The 21,640-nt window shown below is 38.4% G+C and overlaps 1 protein-coding gene across 1 annotated transcript in view; it reads right to left on the bottom strand.

Moving 5' to 3' along the window:
- The window catches only part of SACS (sacsin molecular chaperone), a gene marked incomplete at its 5' end in the record, with an annotated part of 39,003 nt that extends 17,592 nt beyond the window's left edge, over positions 1-21,411 (bottom strand). The window contains 7 exons of the mRNA XM_084226965.1: positions 2,724-4,206; positions 5,472-5,618; positions 6,741-6,852; positions 9,158-9,243; positions 12,223-12,310; positions 15,006-15,156; positions 21,389-21,411. Coding sequence (XP_084083091.1) covers positions 2,724-4,206; positions 5,472-5,618; positions 6,741-6,852; positions 9,158-9,243; positions 12,223-12,310; positions 15,006-15,156; positions 21,389-21,411 — 2,090 coding nt within the window. The remainder of the gene's footprint in view (positions 1-2,723; positions 4,207-5,471; positions 5,619-6,740; positions 6,853-9,157; positions 9,244-12,222; positions 12,311-15,005; positions 15,157-21,388) is intronic.
- Positions 21,412-21,640: the final 229 nt, after the last annotated feature.

Raw genomic sequence — 21,640 nt, 5'->3', positions numbered from 1 at the left:
TTAAAAAGTTATACATTTAGAATCAGAGAGTAGTAAGAAAGCAATTTTTCCAACTATTTTTTAAAGCAGGTCTAAGGAATTTTTCTTTGATAGAAAAACTGGGACTAAAAAACTACTTTCACCTATTTGTACTCTAACCAAAAAAAGAGTTAAAACAGCAGCTACCATTCTATGTCTCTTAGAACTCTGCTTGAAAAGTTTACATAAAATACAACACATAACTCTGGAATGTTCACACGGACCTGTGGATTTGAAAAGATCTACAGATTTCAAGATCTGCTGTCAATACTTAAAATTATTGTGCCAAGGGTCAGTCTCATTCTCCCCTTTTCTTACTTTAGCATTAAAACTAAATCAGCTTTCACAGCTTTGGTCTTTGTGAAATCAAAAACAAATATCCAGTTTAATTCGAATTGTGGGTGTGTTCATTAGACACAAACAAACACAGAATCTTGTTCTTCCACAGTTAGTAGAAAGAAAATTTCAAAGAATTAATTTACCTTCTTAGCAGGCTCCAAATTTGAATAAGAACCAATCTCCTGAACTGAAAGGGTTCTGAAATATCTAACATACATAATTTATCATACTTTAAACATTAGAATTAGAGATACTTGATGTAGGCAAGAATAGAGGCAAAGAAAGCATTACTATTTGAAATTCCTGTTTCATCACCACTAGCAAGGAGATTTATGCCTGTTATAATATGCTTTTGTGTCAGTTTTACAAGACTAATCAAACCAGGTCTATTACCAATGGAGCATGAACTGAATAAGAAATACTGGTATCCTTAAGTTTCAAAAAAACTATCTTATGACTAGTCTGAAGCAGGGCTCTAATTTGTTATTCTCATCATGGGAATGTTTTCTGTATTAGTATACTGGCTGAACTTCTGGAAGGATTAACAAAATGAAAGAAGAACAAAAGATAAATCATCTCACAGTAGATGCTAAAAAACTTTTTTTTTAGAAAAAGACACTAGAATCATAGGCCCCAAGTAGCTTTAATCCCCTGATAAATAACTTGAATTGTTTAGAACAAGAAAATATTATGGGTCTTCGATTATGGGTTTAAATTTATGGAGCTCCTGGAGTGGGTCCAGCAGTGGGCTACAAAGATGATCAAGGCATTGGAGTATCTCTCCTATGAGGAAAGGCTGAGGGAGCTGGGCCTCATCAGCCTTGAGAGGAGACCTCATCCACATCCACATGTATCTGAAGGGAGGGTGTCATGAGGGTGGACCCAGGCTCTTCTTTGGGGTGCCAAGGATTCAGGCAACAGGACAAGAGGCAATGGGCAGAAACTGATACACAGGAAGTTCCAGCTGAGTATGAGGAAGAACTTCATGGTGCAATGACCTACAACTGGAATGAGTACTGATTGCCCAGAGAGGGTGTGGAGCCTTCCTCACTAGAGATACTCAAGAAAGATCTGGACACAACCCTGTGCCACGTGCTCTGGGATGGCTCTGCTTGAGCAGGGAGGTTGGACCAGATGACCCCCTGTGGTCCCATCCAACCTGACCCATTGTGTGATTCTTTTAGAATACAGCAAAAAAAGAACAGCAGCAGGCTTGAAGATATGCAAATAGTTTTCAAGAAATATGGGAAGAAAAGTTACTTTCATCCATCTGCTTTTCTTTAAGATTGGCTGTCTATATGTATAATCAAAACACAATTTACATAAGGACCTCACTTGAAGCACTTTTTACCTTAATAATACCTATATGGGCACACTCCAACCCACCTCTTCTTCCCTTTTAAACAGACCACAGAGCAGTAAAAGCAAAAAAACATATGCCAAGTGTCACATTCTCTCAAGTTGAGGGTCTGGAAATAAGTGGAATTCTGAGACAAAGGAGAAGGAGGGCTCATTGCAATCATGCATAGGGGGGGCACTTTGTAATAGGAAACACTGAGTGTGTCTGAGTGAACTTCAAGCCTTATGTCTTTAAGCATTGTGCGCAGAATGGTCCAGATTTAACAAGTATTTAATACATGCATAATCTAGTACAGACATAAAAAGCAGTAGTCATGCTCTCTCCCCAGTGACCCCAAGCTCATTCATTCCAGCTAGCCTGCCCTTTGCTATCCCCTCCCCACTGTCAGTGCAAGCTCTGTTGGCTGATGAAATGAGAACCCAACTGGAGCACTGATGCAGCTGGGAAATAAGCAAGGGAAAAAACTAATTGGAGAGGGACTGGAGAGAACAAAGGGAGAGCAGATGCAAAAGACAGCTCATTGTAGTATCTGCTTATTTCCTGAAACCCGTTTTTAGTACTGCCTCATTGAAATTAAGTGCTGTGATTAAAAATAAAAGCCAGACATAATCTCAAGGCTTAAGTTTAATAAATGCCCTTAGCATTACCTAATTTAACGAACTTCCTAGTATACATATTGCTAATTTCCTTGTATTTGTAATTCCAAAAAACATGAACTGGAAGTGTACCCTGAGGTCTTCTCTCAAAGCATAGCTCACACAATTCTTTTATAAAGGGTTAATGACAAATGGGTGTAAAACTTTTCAAATGAGGCATATGCACACAGGCATATACATATATACAGAAAATTGAGTTTTATCTATACCTTATCACAATACAGGCTGCTGCATACCTTGTTTGTTGACAAGCAAAGGAGTCTGAAGCTCCGTTTTAACATATAAATTTAAAAAAAAAAGAAAAAACATGACAAAACCCCTCCCCACATTATTACAAATATTAAGCATACCTGGGATATTCTTCTGAGGTTATGTAAACTACATCCTGTTCTGACACAGATGAGGAAAAAGGAATAAAATTCCCATTCTGTAAAGGCAAAAGCTCCAATCCAATCAGTTCACTGTAGACTCCATCAGAAAGCACAAATTCTAAAAGATGAAGCTTTTCTTCAGCAGGTCCACTGTGCCCAGATTTCCTTAGGACTTGCCGCACTACAGCAGGAGTCACTTTTTTCACAGCTTTAGCAGTAGAAAGAGTAAGATGTACTGCACTAGCAATATTTGCTGGTACCTTAGCAATCTGCTTCCCTGAATTCTGGAGGTAGTTGAGAACAGACTGTGTGTACTCCAAACTCTCATCCATTTCAGAAAAGTGCACCTGTTCCACCTTTATCCACTGATTACTCACTGAGTAAATAACTGTATGCTGGAGCAGGTCTTTAAAGAGAGGTACTACTATTGGTTTCCAGGGTACCCTGATTTTATTCTCATCAGGCCATAACCTATAAATTCTTTCAGGTGACAATGGAAAATCTGAATTCTTCTCAGTCTCCATTCGTTTGATAGCTTCCAAAATAAGGGTGGTATATGCCTTAGGCACTATATTTACCACAAGAAGGTCATTCCACAAAGCTGCTGGATCTCTCCACTGATCCAGCTCTCGCCATTTGATACTCCTCCTGTTGTCTGTGAGACCAAAGAAACCACTAACATGAACTGGAAGTCCAGTTTTGCTTTCTTCGCCGGGAGGCAAAGGCAGAAAACAAAATGCTCTTCCTGAAAAGTCTGCTACAGCTCCGTTTTCCTCCTCGTTAGTTGCTAAAGACATGGCTATTCCAATAGTAGGAACAAATTTCAAGTCATCAGCTAAACAATCCAGTTCTGTGCACATTCCTCGACCACCCACACAATTGCACACTAACCAAGATGTTTTCTGTGCGTCCTTAACACTCTCATCTTCTACAACTATATTTACATGGTATGTCACACATGTTATGCTATTGCTTGGAACTCCCTTACAATACTGATTTATTGCCGTTCCCAGGATTTTGATAGAATTGGGTCTTTCGTGTTTCAAGGCCTTGTTCTCACTGGCAGTTACTCTAAAAACCAGCCTCTCTGTTCCATCAGCTTCCCGTACGTGCAATGAAACATCCTGAACACTCTTCAGGAAAAGCAAAACTGTGTCTGCATCTGCTCTGAAGGATTCAAACAGCTCCAAGACCTTCTGTTTGTCATAAACATTGCTGCTCAGTTGGGAAGGCTGCAGACGAAGTGGGAAACGAAAAAATGTACCAGGAAAGTTTCCATTCTTGAAGGTTTCCTTAGTGCTGCCAAATACACCAATGAAAGGTGCAAATTGGTCTGTAAGTTCATTTATTTCCTTGCTATCTTCTTTTAGATTCCAGCACTGGCCTGATTCATGGGGTCCAAAGAGGGTTTGATGGGGATCAAGCATTCCAATCTGGTCACCACTGAAGATGCTAGGGACATCTGTATCCATAAAAAACAACAATCACTATTAATCCTAAAACAACATACTTTAAAAATACAGTGCTAAGGAACAACTTTTAAAAAGGCAAGAATACAATATTCTAAAACTGTGATAAACTGAGTACAATCCCCAGGGAAATGGCTGAGTCACCATCCCTGCAGGTATTTACAAGACATGAAGACATGACCCTTAGGGACATGGCTTAGTGGACTTGGTACCATTAGGCTTATGGTTGGATTCAATGTTTTAAAGGTCTTTTCCAACCTACATTATTCTGTGATTCTGATAACATAATTCAGTGCTTACTAACAGGGAAGAAACAAGCATACACCTATTCTGCAGCTGAATATATAAATACTCATCCAACCATTTGAATTCTAGCCGACAGGGAGAAACAGGAAGTTGCTTTCAACTTCCTTCAACTAGATACTTTTATATTTCCACTATTTTCAAGAAAAAAAACCCCAATTAATTAATTTACTACATGTGTATTCTACTAGATTCATACTTTGCAGATCTTGAAGACTGACAGACATTAATTCTATACATTTAAAAGCACAAATTCGCAGAATTATCAAACTACAGAATGTATTAATTTTATTCATACTCAGCTAGGTAAAACATTTTTTAAAATATCATGTGCCTTACAAATTCCCTTCAAGAGGTAAAAATTTTTACCTTTTTTTTCCCCTTGCACTGTTATAGCTGTGGAGATTGTGAGCATTATTTATACTTCTTCTGTACCACAATAAAATATTCTGGGAGAATAACAGATTTTGAAGACTGACTATTAAGAGCTTGCAAAACAGTATGTACTATCTCTTTCAAGGGTAAATGTGCATATACCTCGATTACATATCTTTTCTAGCAATAAATAAGAATCACTACTATCCAAAGAACCTGCAGAAGACTTTCAGTCTAGTGAAAAGAACTTTCACACTTCTACTTGGATACCTACCCTATATTATGAGCCTCTATAAAATGAGAAGTAGTGTATAATTGAAACAGCAATACAAAGGAATGTTCATTTCAATGTAAAGGACTAAGAACATAATGACGTTAATAGAAATATCTTCAAAAACCTTCAAAATCAAACAGATACCTATAGGATTAGAGAAAAACAGGAATGCTTCATAAGAAAATCTAGCCATGAAGTAATCTTAAAACACTCTATGGAGAAAATATTAAATGTTTATGAATATCTAAAGTAATTTAACTATTTAAAACTTCAACATTTTCTTTTTAAAATAACTACTAAGGTTACCTGTTATATGATAAACTGAATTAAAGCCAATTCCAAATCTTCCAACTTTCAGGGGATCATCCTTCTTCCTGCTTCTTGCTATTTCCTGTATACCATGCCAGTCCTCAGGGGTGAAAATTGCATCATTATATGCATAAAATGCCGGCCCTATAATAAAGAGGCAAGAGTTAAAAAGATGACAGAAGAAGAAAACTATTTAATGTTGAAAATTTCTAGGAAATTAACTCACAGACCTGAGAAAGCATTTCATTGAAGTATATGCATGTGCAAATTTAATGGGGAAGCTATGACTCTAAGCTGACATCAAATTATGCCTGGTAATAAAAAAAAATGCAAAATGCAAAAGCAAAAGCAATGAGATTAATTTACCTCTGTAAATGGTACTTAGATTTCTATTCTGATGTGTTATTTAATTCTTACATCCTCATTTTAAAAGAATGATTCTGAAAAACCGAACAAAAAGCAGAAAACAACAAAACTTTTGAAAGAAGTGTCATGGGGCACAAGGCTTAAACTCAATCTGTTCAGACTATCAAAAAGATGATTGAAAAATGTACTAGTCACAGTCTGAAGATACCTCCACTGGAAGGGAATATAAGGCAAGATAAAACAATAACCTGTGTCTAGAAAGTAAGACAAATAAATTCATATTAGAAGACATATTAAGGCTTATTAACAACTGAAAAAAAAGCCAGAAGAAAGAAGCAGTGGATCATTCCTCATTGAAACTTCAAATCATAACCGAATGCCTTTCAGGATGACTATGCAAACTAATTTTAAAAGTAATTTTAATAATAATTATTAAATACATAATAGATCTTTATCTCACAAAGCCATAGTAAATGATGTAAAAAACTAAAGTTTCTAGAAGCTGGATTTGCAGTATACATACAACATGGAGCAAAGCTGGTTGTACAGTCAAGGGAAAAATGGGACAGGGAAGAAAACTGAACTGTCTGGAGAATGCTGACATGTAAAGAGCACAGGTAATTTTTACTTTAAAAACTGGTGTGCTGGCTTGGGCTTCATGGTAGCTGGGTGCTGTGTTTTGGATTGGTGCTGGAGACAGTGACAATAACACAGAGCTGTTTTAGTTATCACTGAGCAGGGCTTATGCAGAGCCAAGGCCTTTTCTGCTTCTCATGTGGCCCAAACAGTGAGTGGGCTGGGGCTGCTAAGGAGCTCAGAGGGGACATAGCCAGGACAGCTGACCCCAAACAACATGCATATTGAAAAATAATGGCCAAATTTATTAAAACTTATACTTACCCTGATATTGTGCCATGTCCTTTGACCATAACGTTTCTGTTCCATACTGAGTTTCATCATATAGAAACCTAACCTCTGTGGCACCAGCATCTTCTGCATTCTGTATCAGTTCCTGAGGCAGAAAAAATAAATCAAAACAAAGTCTAATGCAGTAATACATATTCTAGCAATGGCTTTTGAACTTAAACAGTAGAAAATAACAAGCAAATTTCTCAAGTATAACTCTTTTTGTACATTTCAACTAAAACGGTTTTATCCAGTTTACCTGCATGAGAATAAACATCCTTATAAACAAATATACAAATACTATAAACATGACTTGAATTTGGAGCTCAAATACCATAAAAAGGCAGTCACAAAGTTGAGAAATTAGCTACTAAACTATTACTACTATATTATCCTAAGAATCAGAGCTGTAAAAGTCTCAAAACAAGGCAAATGTGAGAAGAGGAAAAAAGAATTTTATATTTATCAAAGTGTATTAGGTAAGTCCTTACAAACAGTTGTCCAACAACAGTGAGGCACAAAGGGGTAATGCACAGCACTCTTCTTTACACCAACAGAATTAGGTTCAAGTTTACATTTCACAGTATGAACCAACCATTCCTGGGCCATGGTGCTGAAGCTTCTAACACCCCTGCAGCAAAGGGCTGCAATACAGTTCTGACCAGTAGCTCCCTAAGTCATGAACCAACAGAGCAGCAAACCTGTTGAATGAAACCCACAGACTGGAAAGAGGCTTATATTAAGACTGAGTATTAGTTAAAAAGTGGTATCAGTGGTGAGAGCTACGGAAAACTCAAATGTCAGTAAAGCAGTTCTGTAAACATGATCATTAATAAAATACGCCTATCCAGTCCTGTTTTCATCAACAGTAGACACGTAAGCGTGATTATAAATACCTAGGGGATTACAGCCTCACACAATGGTCTATTTACACTGAATCATCACAGGGTATCAGGGCTCCAGACACATAAACACGTGTGTATGCTTATGTGGGTGTGTGCAAACTTGGCATAAGCAAGTATTGTAGCCGAATTGAAAAGCAATATAGATACATCACATGCAATGTATTCACATACTTTAATTTCATTCAGTTATACATAAAAGACTTGATAGCAAGATGAACTTTTTCTTTAAAAATGCATCAGCTAGCAGCAAGTATTTCAGATTAGGTTGCATTCAAGTATATTGTCAAGACTAAAATAAGTTCACTGTTACCTAATATCTGGTTCCAAAATTATATCCCTTTTGTTTTGCAGTTTTTGACAGTACGTTCAGTCTATAATGCATATTATATTGTCACTTCTACATAGTTTTAAAGTATTATGAGATAGCAAGAAATACACCTAGAGTTAAGCATAAATAACAAATGTTTAAAGAATCTTTACAAGATATTTATATGCAGTTCTTCTTCTAAAAGAACAATCATGACAGTCTTTCATGAAGACATAGTAAGACAGTATTTAATATTTCTGGAAACTGGGCTAAGTATGGCAATCACCATGAAGTAAACTTGCATTCATGCTGTGGCACAAGAAGGTAACTGCTACATTCAGCTGTAACAACATTGTATCTGAAGAATCAAAACACTGAAATAAATTTTAAGGTATCAGCAAAATGCCTGGTAGTAATCAGTTTCTAACAATCTGTTAACCCTAAATTGTAAACTACAAAAATAGCATAATTTCTACTTTTAGATTTACCTATCTGATTTCTAATGGCATTTCCTTATTTCTTCCTATTAGAATGAAGTTTGGGTTTAAAATATTGAGGAAATTTGAACTCTTCTTAATTCAAATGCATTTTACAGATGCAACTAGTACTGAGAAATAATAAAAATGTAAGCACCCCTACATACAGACACTGCTCAGAACATACCCAGGAGGCAATTTGCCAAAACAGTTGAAGATATGCTTATCTTGGGCATTCCCACTAAGCATAATCAGCTTCTAGTTCTATGGTTGCAAACAAGACAACAGACATAAGGAACTGTCATCATCTGTCAACATTTGTATTTGGGTGTTTTGTATGTATGCATGTATAGATAGATTAGATATATCTGTATCAAATCCCATTAGTTAGAACCTATTATTCCCATACACAAATGAAATTAAGCTCCTACCACCCATGTGATGAAGCATGCTGGATGAGAAGTTCAACATCCAACTAACCACCCCAGATGCCCTAAAAAAAAAAAACCACCAAAATGCCATCTTCAAAGAAAAAAAAAGAACAACTAAAAACCACACAAAGCACACAACTCGTTTTGCCTTGTCCACAGAAAAGGACATTTATATCTTCTGTAATACAGTGAATTTAAGATAAAACAACCACAAGATTTGCTGGGAAGTGTTAAACTTCGGCATTATGTCATGCACATTAAATAACTGTTAAAAATACTATTTATTGTCTACCTTAAGAATCTGTCCTCCCTCTGGATATCTTCTTAATATATCCTTTAGAAAATCAACAAGTGGCGGAGTTGTTTGTCCAAAACGACCTAAAACAAACAAGTAAATAAAAAAAAATAATTCTGCTGTGCACTTAATTTCAGATTTTAAAAAAATACTACACAATTACTGGAAACAATAATTTTTTTAAATTAACTCAGGGCCAGAATTAGCTGTGAAAGTCCTACATTATAAATCTTTTAATAAAAAAAGGTGAAATAGCAGTCTTGATATTGAAGTCAATGAGCTGTTTCATATCTAGATGAAATAAATTTGGGGGCTAAGTCTTTGCAACAGTTATGCCACAATTCCAACTACCTGATGTTCAAAAGTAGCATTTTCTAAAGGACTACTGCATTTTAAGTAGCAGGACAGTATTCCAGGGCAGCAGTGGCTCTAACTCATTTACAGCCAGTGATGATCCCTACTGACAGCTACTCACACAGGCACAGAAGTTTTTGGCTCTAGTGTACACTTCCTGTTCTGACATACTTTGGGCACGGACCTGGTGCCAGCCTTGGTGTTGCCAGGGCCTAATGCTGGAGGGAAAAGAGTCCTTCCAGCATTATGAACATCTGCTCCAAGAGAAAAAGTTTATCACAAAATGAAAGGTTCAATACTCTCCATTTCAAACTCCAGTCTGAGACTAAAGGGCAGCTCCCTAAACCAAACCTCTAAAACACGTGCTACAAACAAATAGCAATGATACAATCCTCACAAGGAAAACAGACCCTAATGATGCTCCATCTAAAGCTTCCTTTTAAAATTGTTAACAAGTAATTATTCTCTCCCTGTCTTCTGCATACACATGTTTATGAAGCACACAGATTCACCGATTCAAACCTGCATATTATGCATATTCTGGAATAAAACACTAGGATAAAAAAGTAAAGTGGAAAAAAGGGGACAAATAAGAGTTCTATTTGCTGAGAAAGCATCAAGTAAAAACATCAAGTATTTTGTCTTTAAAATTTTCTTGAGTCACTTTATTTAAGGTAACTTAATAGCATCAATGAAAAAATAAGCAAGACATTGCAACTGACAGCTGAATGTGTGAAGTATTTCATAACTTCTGTTACATTTGCAGTACACAGAAGTATATGAAAGTCAATATGCCATATGCACTCCTCCAAAATAAGGTGAACTGATCAACAGACATTACTTAAAATGAAGAAACTAATCTTCTCTAAGTTAGACAGGCAGGTGGAAGTGTTTAAACAACACGTTTCATTCACCATGGGAACCACCACAAAAACAGACAAATAACTTTTAAGTGATAGGAATGAAGATAGACTTTGTTCTCTTTAAGAGCTCTGTATGTCACAACAATTACTCTGGCTATAGGGCATTATTTACTGGATCCTGTGAAAGGCTAAACTGATTTTTCTTCAGTATTAAAGCTGGTCATATTTAACACAAAACTGGTACCACAAATTTTAAGGAGAAACTCATTCTGCTATAAGAGCAGTTAAGCACATAGGAGCCCAGAATGTCTGTGCAGTCTCCCTCCTTTCCAAGCTCAACCAGATCAATCCTCAAGTGACCCTGACTGACCTCAGAGCTGCCCACACTCTGAGCAGCAGGCTGGAGTAAAAACCTCCTCATGTCCCTTCCAACATGAATTATTTTGAGATCATATGAAAAGATCATGCCTTATGTGATAGACACTAGCAATGAATGAACACAAAGGATGGGCATATGGATAATCCTCAGAGTACTTCAGCAAACCATGTGCTTGGTCCTACTGACCATGCACTTCCAAGTTAGAAATTCAGGGCATTTCTTGATTCACCTGCCATAAGGAAATATCTCTGAACTGGAAGACTCCAGAATGAACACAAAAGGCTGATCCTGAAGCCTTCAGATGTTTTAAATTGACTTACCTCAGAACTGTGGGCCAGGAAAAGTTAAGCACTTTATCTAGACATAGATTGCTTACAGTGACATCTCTAAGAAAAACTCCAGTCCTAGGCACAAAAATACAGCAACAGTTTCTCTTTCCCATGAAAGATTTCTTAGGGCCACTACACTTTCTCTATATAGCTGCATGGTGGAAAATAAGACTCTCTTTATTTAGTCTACCACAGCCTACACGCAACAAAATATTAGAGCAAGCAGTCAAGAATGACAGAAAGAAAAATGTTTTATGTCAGAACCATGAGGTCATAGAAATGAGGCCCATTTTCATAGGTGTTTTCCAATCACTTCAGGTTCTAGGGAATGTGAACATGAACTCCTGGTTAATATACAAACTTCGCTCTGTCACTAAAAATGCATAATCCATGCCTTGAACAGGCTAAGAAATACAGTATTTTGTGATCAAATAAAATATCTGCATGAAAAGAAGGGTTTTCTTCTTCATCATGTCATCTGATTAGCATTTATTTCCTTGCCTTGCAATAAAGTTATTGTGAGAAAAATATTAATGCTAGCAGCCAAATAAAATAATTATGACAGATTTTAATTAGAGCATTTCTGGAGATATTCACTTATCAAGATACAATATGAAAAGATAGGCCTTCAGGGTTTTTTAATAAAAATGTGAATAACAGACAGAATCAAAAGAAAACCAAGTTATCAAAGAAAAGAAACTAAAAACAACAGAAGAAATCCAGAAATTTTTACCAGTGTTTTACAAATTTACAATTGTAAAAATTTAACAATTTCTTACATGGTGCTTACTGAAAAGATTTCCTTTCAGTATCTGAATTGTTTTCAAGTATCCAGCTTATTTATATGAGATAAGGCAGCTGCAACACTACTGAAAGGCAAGTCTTATTGATTCCAAAGATAGCAATAACCTAAATTCGACATGTTATATCACAGGAAAAAAAAAATAAACACAGAGGCACTTAGAAAGAAAAGTTTAATTTTTCTAGAGCAGAATGAAAAGAACAAGTGACAAACCTAGGATTTACATGAAAAATAATCGCTTCCCATCTAAAGATAAAAATTTCAATTAACTCCATATTGCATCAGAAAATGCTTTGAGCTTCCAGTTTATAAACAGAGACAAATATTTTCCATACCTCCTCCTTTCAACCCTTTTGACTGAAGCTCTAGAAAAACTTGATTTTGAGACTTCTGAAGATCCACAATCTTGATACCATCAGGTAACTGAAGGAAAAAATAAGACAGATCTTGATCAGAAGTTTTAGTTTGATAATAACAGGACAAAACAAATCAGGTGGAAAAAATGCTTATAGAAGCATACTAAGAGCAAGCCACGGCCTCTTGTTTCTACAATTGAAAAAGTTTTGTATTCAGGGAAGTTCTGGAAGCATAAAACTAAAGCAGTTATTGTTCTAAGGTGCATACCCACAAAAAAAAAATTAACACATACAGGAAGTACATAGTCTGTACGCTCCACAAGTACATCTGGGTATGCAATTTCAGGGGGCTTAAACTAAGCAATAGCAGCTCAAAGCAGCTGGCAAGACACTGTGTAGAGACAAAAGTCTGTCAGAGAAACACCCCTGAAGAGTCTGATGGCGTCATCCCCCATCACCTCTACATGCAGATCATCACAGCATGATCAAGATTGAAAGGACCACTGAAAGTCACCTAATCCAACCTCCAGTGCCTCACCAGGAACATCACAGGGAAACTGAGGCAAACAAAGAAACACATTCCTTAACAGCCAATAGGAAAACTATGAGGTATTCATAGCACATAAAGATTTTGTTGCATTTCATGTGATGTGTCTCATCTGTATACTAAGTGCTGCTAGAAGACTCATATATGACCCATGTTATCCTGCACACAACAACAAATGCAGATTTAGAAGGCCACTGTACTTATTAGAAACTAGATTAAAATATTATTACATGAATTAAATTATTATATTAGTCTCACTCGGTATTAGATTCTGGGACTACTTCCTCACTTTGATGGGTAAAAAAAATCACTAGAAAGCAGTTCTGTTTACAGAAAGCAGTTTACACAGACATAGATGCTTGCAATTGAACTACATTTAATAAAAGACAGCCCTAGTCCAGAGTATGTAATCATTATTTAGCACCACCAGTAAGAAAAAAAACTTACATTCTTTTTTACTTTTATCAGTTTTAAATAGTGATTAAAACAACAGTGGGTTTATTGTAAAACTGCAAAAATATTGTACTTGAGTTGAACTTTCTCAAGACATAAAATTGGGTTATAAGTATTCTGAAACCATTAAAATATAAAGAAATCCACAGAATGCTCTAAGCCATCACCAAGCAGTAAAGGGATAGAGTAACCAAATATTCTAAGGTAGGATTTTTGTATCAAGACACCACTAGAAACTTAGACATTGAATACATCCAAATCAATAGTTTAATACAGTAAGGAACTATGAGAGAAAAAGATACTGGACTTTACTTAACATCTATCAATTGCACATAACAGTTCTAATGGAAAAAATTATTCACAGATTATTATTCTACTACTCAAAAAATCTTAAAATAATTTGATCCCAATAAACAGGAGTTCAAAAGTTTATAAAGGATTTTCAAATTTGCTACAGTACAGAATAAATATTCCCATATATATTTTAGTGTATTATATTAAAAAAAAAAACAAACAAACAGAACAGCAGTTATAGTCTAATTACTGACTGTTCCCTGCAAAAGATAAGTTTTCTGTGGCAGTCAGATCTTTGCTTCCAGGCAAATTTTAGAAAGTGATACAGAGTTTGTCCTCCAAAAAGGGAAGGCCTGGAGAGAACAAAATCAAGGACACACAAAAAAAGATAAACTACATAGGCAGTTTGCTTCAAACCTGAGCCCTCAAAGCCAACTTGAGCTGCTGAGGTTCTTAAAAGCTTCCTAAGCAATACAACCAACACATGTGTCTTTCCTTGTCGCATAGAATGGTTTGGGTTGGAATGGGACATTTGAAGACCATGTAGTTCAACTACCCCTCCTACCATCGCCATGAACAGGAACTAGATCAGGTCTCTCAAAGCTCCATCCAACCTGATTATCAACATTTCCAGTCATGGGGAATCCACAGCTTCTCTCAGCAACTTGTTTCAGTATCTTACCCTCATCCTAAAAAATCTCTTCTTTGTGCCCAATCTGAACTTACCTTTTTTCCTTTAAAGCCATTGTCCCTTGTCCAATCACTTCAGGCCTTGGCAGAAAGTATCCTTCCATCTTTCTTATAAGCCCCCATTATATTTAGAAAGGCCACAATAAGGTTTTCCTAGAGCCCTCTTTTCTCTACACCTTTGCAAATCCCCTTGCCCTATTTAAAACTAACTTCCAACCTCCTCTCTCTCCCCTTCCTGCCTCTATTCATCCCATCCCACCAGGTCTCCAGATTCCCATCTCCCAAGAGCACAGCTAGAAGCACAGGAAGCAGTACTGAAAGACTGACATCAGGCTGATGCCTTCAACAGAACAAGGTCATTCATTCATTCATTCATTCATTCGACTCTCTCCTGTGCCCAGACCTCAATTTTCACCTTGTCACTTTCATCTCACTGTGATGTCAACTCTGCTCTTGAAACTGACCAGAAAGGCAGGAGGGGACAACAAACACATCAGCACTCTCCAGTGAATTTCTGCTTTCCCCAACTACTCCCCAAAGAAATTAGGAGAACTTCAGGTAAAGAAAGAAAGAAAAAAAAAAAAGACACAAAAACTCGGATGATAAAAGCTGGCACCATCAAGAGCGGTATGAGGGTCGTCCAAAGGACCTCCGTGCTTCCCGCGGGAGGAGCACCTAAGGACACGCACACACCGCGCTGCCCACGCACGACACCGGAGCATCCGGGAGGGGACTTCCCGCGGCCCCGCCGTGGTTCCACCGCCCCGCCGGCCCTCACCTCTCTGCCGCGGTGCCACAGGCGCTGCTGGGCGGGGGGCGGCCCGGCCTCCGCCTCGATCCGCCTCTTCACGTCCCGCACGGCCGCGGACGGCGGCAGCTCGAAGGTCCTGCAGCCCAGGCAGTCATGGAGGACAGTCACCCGGGCCAGCCTGCGGCAACACGACAAACACCAGATGAGAAAAAGCTCGCAAGGCCGCCGCCCGCCCGCTCGCTTCCCCTTCGGGCACCGCGGAGGCCCGAGCCGGGCGCCGGAGCCCGCCGGGAGCAGCGATGGGCGGGCGGGCGGGCGGGCGCCTGTCCCGCTCTCCAAGGGGAAGCGGCGAAACCGATCCCGCAGCCTCCCTGCTCTGCTCTGCCCGGCCCGGCCCGCACTCACATCCCGCCGCCGGCGCACACAAAGGACCGCTATCGCCCCGCCGGCGGCGCTCCCCGCACGGGGCAGGGGCGGGGCGGAGAGCGCCGCCCGCAGGCCCGCGGAGGAGGAGGAGGAGGAGGCGGGAGCGGTGGAAGTGCCGCCCTGAGAGCGGCGGCCGTGGCTGCGGAGGTGCGGCGGGGCCCGGGCGGTGCCTCTGTCTCGGCGGTTCCCGGCTCCCCGCGGCCCGGTGTCCCTGGGCCCTCGGGAGAGAGAGCCCGGTCTCCTGGGGCGAGGCAGAGGCTGCAGCTTCGCATCTACGGCATGATCCGTGACTGAGGGTGAGATCTAGAGATGGTACCGCAGGCACAGCCCTCCTTCGGCAGGGCGGCACGCTGGTGTTTCACGTAATTCGCAGCATTCAGGCACCACCGGATGGAGCGCACATAGTTACAGCTGATAAACTTCATTCTTTCTCAAGGAAGCAAATCACAGAAGGAGACATACCTTTTCTGCTGTCTGTCGGAGAGCCTGCCAAAGGTCATACATCCTGCCCTGTCTCAAAAGGGTGTATGCTAAGTCCTCATACCATTCAAGACTCAAGGAAAGTGTTCTCGCTCTGAAAGGTAGAGCCTTAGCCTGCCTCTGATCCCAATGAGTTGAGGGGGCACTTGAAGAACCTTATGGAGAGGGCTGGCAGAAAGGCCACTGTTCATTGTGTATGAAGTTCTGTGCCTGGGACCATGAGCTGTGCGTCAATGAGGGGCTGGACAGCAGCACTGCTTCAAAGGAGCTGAGGGATACCAGGGATACCAGGCTTTCCAGATTAAGGAAAGTCTACTCAGGGCAGATGAAGGTACTGTGGCCAGAGCATAGTGGTGGTTTGGGCTTGCTTTGTTCCCCAGCTGAGGATTACTGACATGGTAAAGGCCAGGAGCTGAGCTCTTCTTAGCAGCGCAAGACTAACAAGGGGCAATGGCAACAAACTAGCTTGGGAGGTTAAGATGAAACAGCAGGAAAAATCCTGTCACTAGGAGAGGAGCTGTCTAGAGGTACATGACTGACCTGAACCAATACTGATCCTCCTGCTTTGAGCAAAAATATGGACTACAGACCTCCAGCCAACAGTCCCACTTCATTCCAACAGGTCCCCAATTCCAATCCATGACCAAACTAAAAACATTTAAGACCTTACTCAGTGACAGGGAGCTAAAACTGATGCTTGATAACCAAAGGCAACAGAGTTTCTGTGGAAGGCAGAAAAGACACAATGAACCTTTGCAGAAAGTGTATCAAGCTAAGAAAATATAAAAATAAATAAGCCCGCTAAAATTGATAGAAGGCTAAAAAAACTGCAAAGATCGGGCAGATCAGGATCCAGCCTAGTATCTAAGTAGGTACAACAACTGATTTTATTCATCACTAATATTTGTATATTGAATTCTACAGGATTATAAGAAACTGTTGGAAATAATGTGGATCTGATCATGCTTTCACCAGAAATAATTCAAAACAATAAATAATGACATAAACAAGATGTCTCTGTTGACTTTGGTTTAGGACTTTGTTCATTTTTCTATCATTTTCTATCATTTTGTCCTTTTAAGTTCCCATTTTGTTACATCCCCTTCAGAGTTCTTCATAACAGAATTTTTCCTACTATGTCCAAAAGAATGAGAAGGCTGCTTTCTAATCTCTTAATGTTTATCTTGTTATGTCTTAATACCTGCAGAAGGGACACAAATGAGGGTGACTGGGCAAAATGGAAGGAGTTGATACCCAATGCAGTTCTATCCATGTTAGCTACTAAAATACTTTCCAGACCTTAGTGAACCACCAAGCCACACTGGCAAAATCCAATTCTTCTTCTTTTCGAGGGATCAAAGTAACAGCCATTTCTTCCTGTGAAACTTCTCAAGTGGTGGGACACCTACAGGGCCGTGGACCATCCTGCTATCAGTGGCAGGCTGAAGTTCCCCAACCTACGCCACATCACGTGACAAGACAATACTCACAAATTATGTCCTGTGATGATTTAACATTAATATTAGAGGGAAAACTCTTTGAGTCCCACAGACTCTGTCTAGTATGTCTAGTATGTAACCTCTTAGTAGAAGGGAAGAGTTGGGAAGAACTGTTAGTACAGAAATGGAACCTCTCAAGGTTCTGGACAAAGGAGTTGGACTCTTGAGCTATTGGAAGTTAGCCATGCCTGTTCTCAAAAATCTGATCCCCTTACTTTTACTTCATGTCTAAATAAAAATATTGTGGAAAATGATGAGACAGAAATCACAGTGACTGACTAAAAAAAAAAAAAAGAGTACATGTTCCAACTTGCAGGTTCTTGCAACAACAACAAAAATAAATTTTAAAATCTCATCCATTTGAAAAGAGAACTTGGAACCTGGGTAATCCTAGAAAATGTACAAATTTGTTATGCAGAACTACAAAAAAATATTTATATGACAATGTTAAAAAAAAACATATGACTTTAACAACAAGGAATTTTTTGACTACCCATGGTAATTACAAAAAACAAACAAACAAACAAACTTTTAGATATAAAAGACATGGGTCTGATTTGAGAGTTTTTAAATATTATATATAGAATTTCCTATGCTAACAATTTTATAACCACTTTTCCAAGCAGAACAGCACTTAGATTTAAAAATACATATGGAAAATTCTCCTGCAGCTATAAATAAATTCTATTTGGTTCAGAATGAAGTCATATAAGCCATAGAAGAAGGGACATGCAATAAAAAAACTATTTTAAAAAATTAACCATCTCTGCAACATTAAATTATTTTTATAAAATGAAAGCCATTTTCACAGTAACATTTCCTTGAAGACAGAAAATTCTGCATTGCAGAACCACCTCATATTTCCAATTATTTAAAATAGGATGACTGCAGTAGCAGAAAAAAGATGGATGTAAGTCCCTTCCATCCTGTCAGTGTGATTAGAAAGATGGAATAGAGTCTACAAAGGGGTGTATGGTGTGATAAGAAACAGACATGACTAGGTCACTCCTGCCAGAGGAAAACCGCTGCAGCACAGCAGCTTCCAGCAGAGCAAGTAACATTCTGCAGTGCTGGCAGGCAAGGAGCAGTGACTCAACAACTTCATCTGGGTTTGAGACAGTGCACACCAAACTTACAGCAAAGCTTCCTTTGACACAGCAAGCACTGACCTTCATTCTTAAATCAATGCCTTTAATGTTACCAACAGATGTTTTAAGCATTGCGCTGTGTGTATTTCCCAGCAGTCAGAGCTTACAGATTGCACTGGTCCACAGTCACTGCCAGGAGCTTGCTATACCCTTGCTTACTAATGCCTTTTCAAGAAGTTTGACAATAAGCCTACCATTTGTTGATGACACATGTGCTAGTCATTGGCAAGCCACCCCTTACTGTACAGTTTCTGTTTCATTTGAATAGCTCCACTAACAGAAAACATCTAATTTTTCTCTAGCTAGAGTTCTATCTAGTACAAATGGCCAAAAAAAAACCCCCAACCTATAGCATGAGAAGTGTTTGATTCAAACAAATATCTCATTTTTCCTCAGATCTATTACACAAATTGGATATTTTGATGAAACTATTTATTTTAGATTGGTGCAGTGAGTTTAAAGAAATACTCCCACTTTGCACCCCTCATGTGAAACCATATAGTAGCGGTTTCTAAGCAAAATATCTACATGATCACAGTTTAGTCAAACATTGAAGAACTGAAGTATTATCTTATACCTTTTTCAAGCTGACATGTTTCTAAAAGTCAAATATCAACAGAACAGGATGCTTTTGAATAGTACTAAAAATGAGAAAAACCTTTAAGGGCACAGAGACCAGGAACAGATATTTATTTTCATCTAATGATTTTGTTCTTTCTGTGATTTGCTTTAATGTACAAGTGAGTTCCTTGATGGCACTAAGCAAATTCTAATGGAAAATAGTTTAAAAACCTGTAAAAGTTGTTTCAGTTTATTCTTTGCAAATAAGGAGCAAAGCAAGAAGACAAAAACAAATTACAAGGATTCAAAATCTCAAATGCTGAAGTAAAATTTCCTCTTTGATTCATGTTTAAGAAAATACTACTTTAAGCTAAGTCCTTGAGGAGACAACTCAATTATAGAGCAGTAACCGTTACTCCACAAACTTGAATTGCTGAGAATCACAGTTTTTGATTCCAGATGGTACAAATAACAAAATACCAGTACAAAATGTTTGACCTTTCAAATTATGCAAAAGATTAAACCAAATTATAAAAATAAACTCCTCAATTGCTCTTTAGGGATTGCAATAGGAGGGGCTACAGTATTGCAAGAGCTGCTGTTGGCATACAATTTTTAATAAGCAATATGTTAAATTACTGGTGGTATTTTCTTTTGGCCTTTGGTGCCAATAAAAGGGCCAGATTTGGAACATGCACTTTAACCTTGAAACATCAAAAGACCAGAGCCTAAATTTGCAAATAGATTCCAGGACCTAATACACCTTCATTAATGCAGGCCTAGGGTTTTTTCCTCTGTTTAGGACACAGATTCATCAGGATTTCAAAGCTGGGGTTTTTCCATACTACCTTAAGACATTTTTCCTATTTTAATTTCAGATTTAATGAAGCTACTATTTTTCTGCTAAGGAAAATCAACTCATTAACCAAAATGGTCCAGATTACACATACATTAAACATTTTAAGTAGTATTTACTAATCTCTATTTTTGCTGAATACTACATCTAATAATGCTTCAAAGTTTCATAACATTTTCTAGGCATCAGTGAACAGAGTCCTTTGTATTTAGAGAAAACTAGAATACGAAATAGAAGGAAATACAAGACAAGTAGTTTGAATAATTGTGAAAAACCACAACTTCAAGCATTTCTGCAATTGTTTCTTCATCAGATAGTGGATGATATCCAGCAATATCCTTGCAGATAATCTTATCTCTTTTCCACCTCTGTATAAATTCTGTCTCACTCATAACACAATTCCATAGAGAAATACAAGCTACAATTTATGCTTCAGAAAACAGAAGGACAGGTGGCACAGAAGAAGAAATATGAGTCACATGTAAGGCTAATAAGAGGAAGAGAGGAAAAGGGGAAGAAAGCATACAGGTCATCCTCTTCTGGGTAAACACAGAGAAGTGAAAAAATCCTCAGAGATGCCCAGATGTAGAAGATTTGCATTAAAAGGGCCTAATTAACTAAACTACAAAAAAAGAGAGATTCACCCCCAAATTTTCTATCCCACAGTCACATGGCAATGGAAATATATAACTTCCACGAGTTTTCACAGAATTACCCAGGGCAGGGAGGCAGTGGAACACACCCTGAAAGAGTAGTCAGCTGCTGCTTGCAACCACTGTCTAGCACAATGCAAAGCCCACCTCCTTAGCACACAGGAAAAAAGCAGAGGCTCTACATTAAAGAACTGCACATCAAGGGGGATTCTGCAGATTGCAAGGCTGAGGGTGGAAGCTGTCTTCTTCCTGCAGGTGCGCTGACAGCAAATAAGAACATTTCTAATTACAACTTTATGTTTTGTAACTTACAACAAGTAAACACTTACCTCATTAACTTTGTTTAGACACCGTTAACACAGAGAACTTGCTTTGCCTTTTAGCTGTCAGCAAGATTATACATTCACCCCAGTGAAACAATCTGTTGAATTCAGTGTTAGGCAAGCACAAGAAGGAAACTTTCACTTGTTTATAAAAAGTGCTATAGTGAATGGAGACTGTAAATTGAAAGTTAGACTATGAACCCTTTAATCACAGGAGTTTTTTCAAGCGGTTGTCATTAATTTCATGGAGATAATTCATAAGCAAACGCAGCAGAACCTGGCACCTATGGAATATTTTGTAATTTAAGAAAATAATTTCACCTTTAAAAATAGCAATTTTGTACAAACACCAGCCAAGTTTCAGACTTCTTTAAATTACTGACCATGGATGTTTGAACAAGAACATGCCAGCCTAACAGTAAATATTTTCAGGAGATTTTTTTGCTTGGTTGGTGTTTTATTACCTGTTCTTATCCTTGATCTCCATTGTCTCTTTTTCTTTGATATCTTCTTGAAAGAAACATGAAGCAGATATTGGATTTATAAATTAGAAAGTTATTTTTTAATCCTTTTTGCTTATCGTCTCTTCAGTGGACACCAGAAAGCCCAAGCATATGAAAGTCAATTCAGTATTCACTCCATCCCTTTTCTGCCGAAGATGTATCTGTGCTACTTCTCCAGTTTTCTTTTAAAGCCACTTGCTTAATTGTTCACAG

Source organism: Fringilla coelebs (genome assembly GCF_963513975.1).
Source record: "Fringilla coelebs genome assembly, chromosome: 2".
Lineage (NCBI taxonomy): Eukaryota > Metazoa > Chordata > Aves > Passeriformes > Fringillidae > Fringilla > Fringilla coelebs.
Note: the sequence above shows the minus strand (reverse complement) of the source record. Positions and strands in the feature narration are given on the sequence as shown.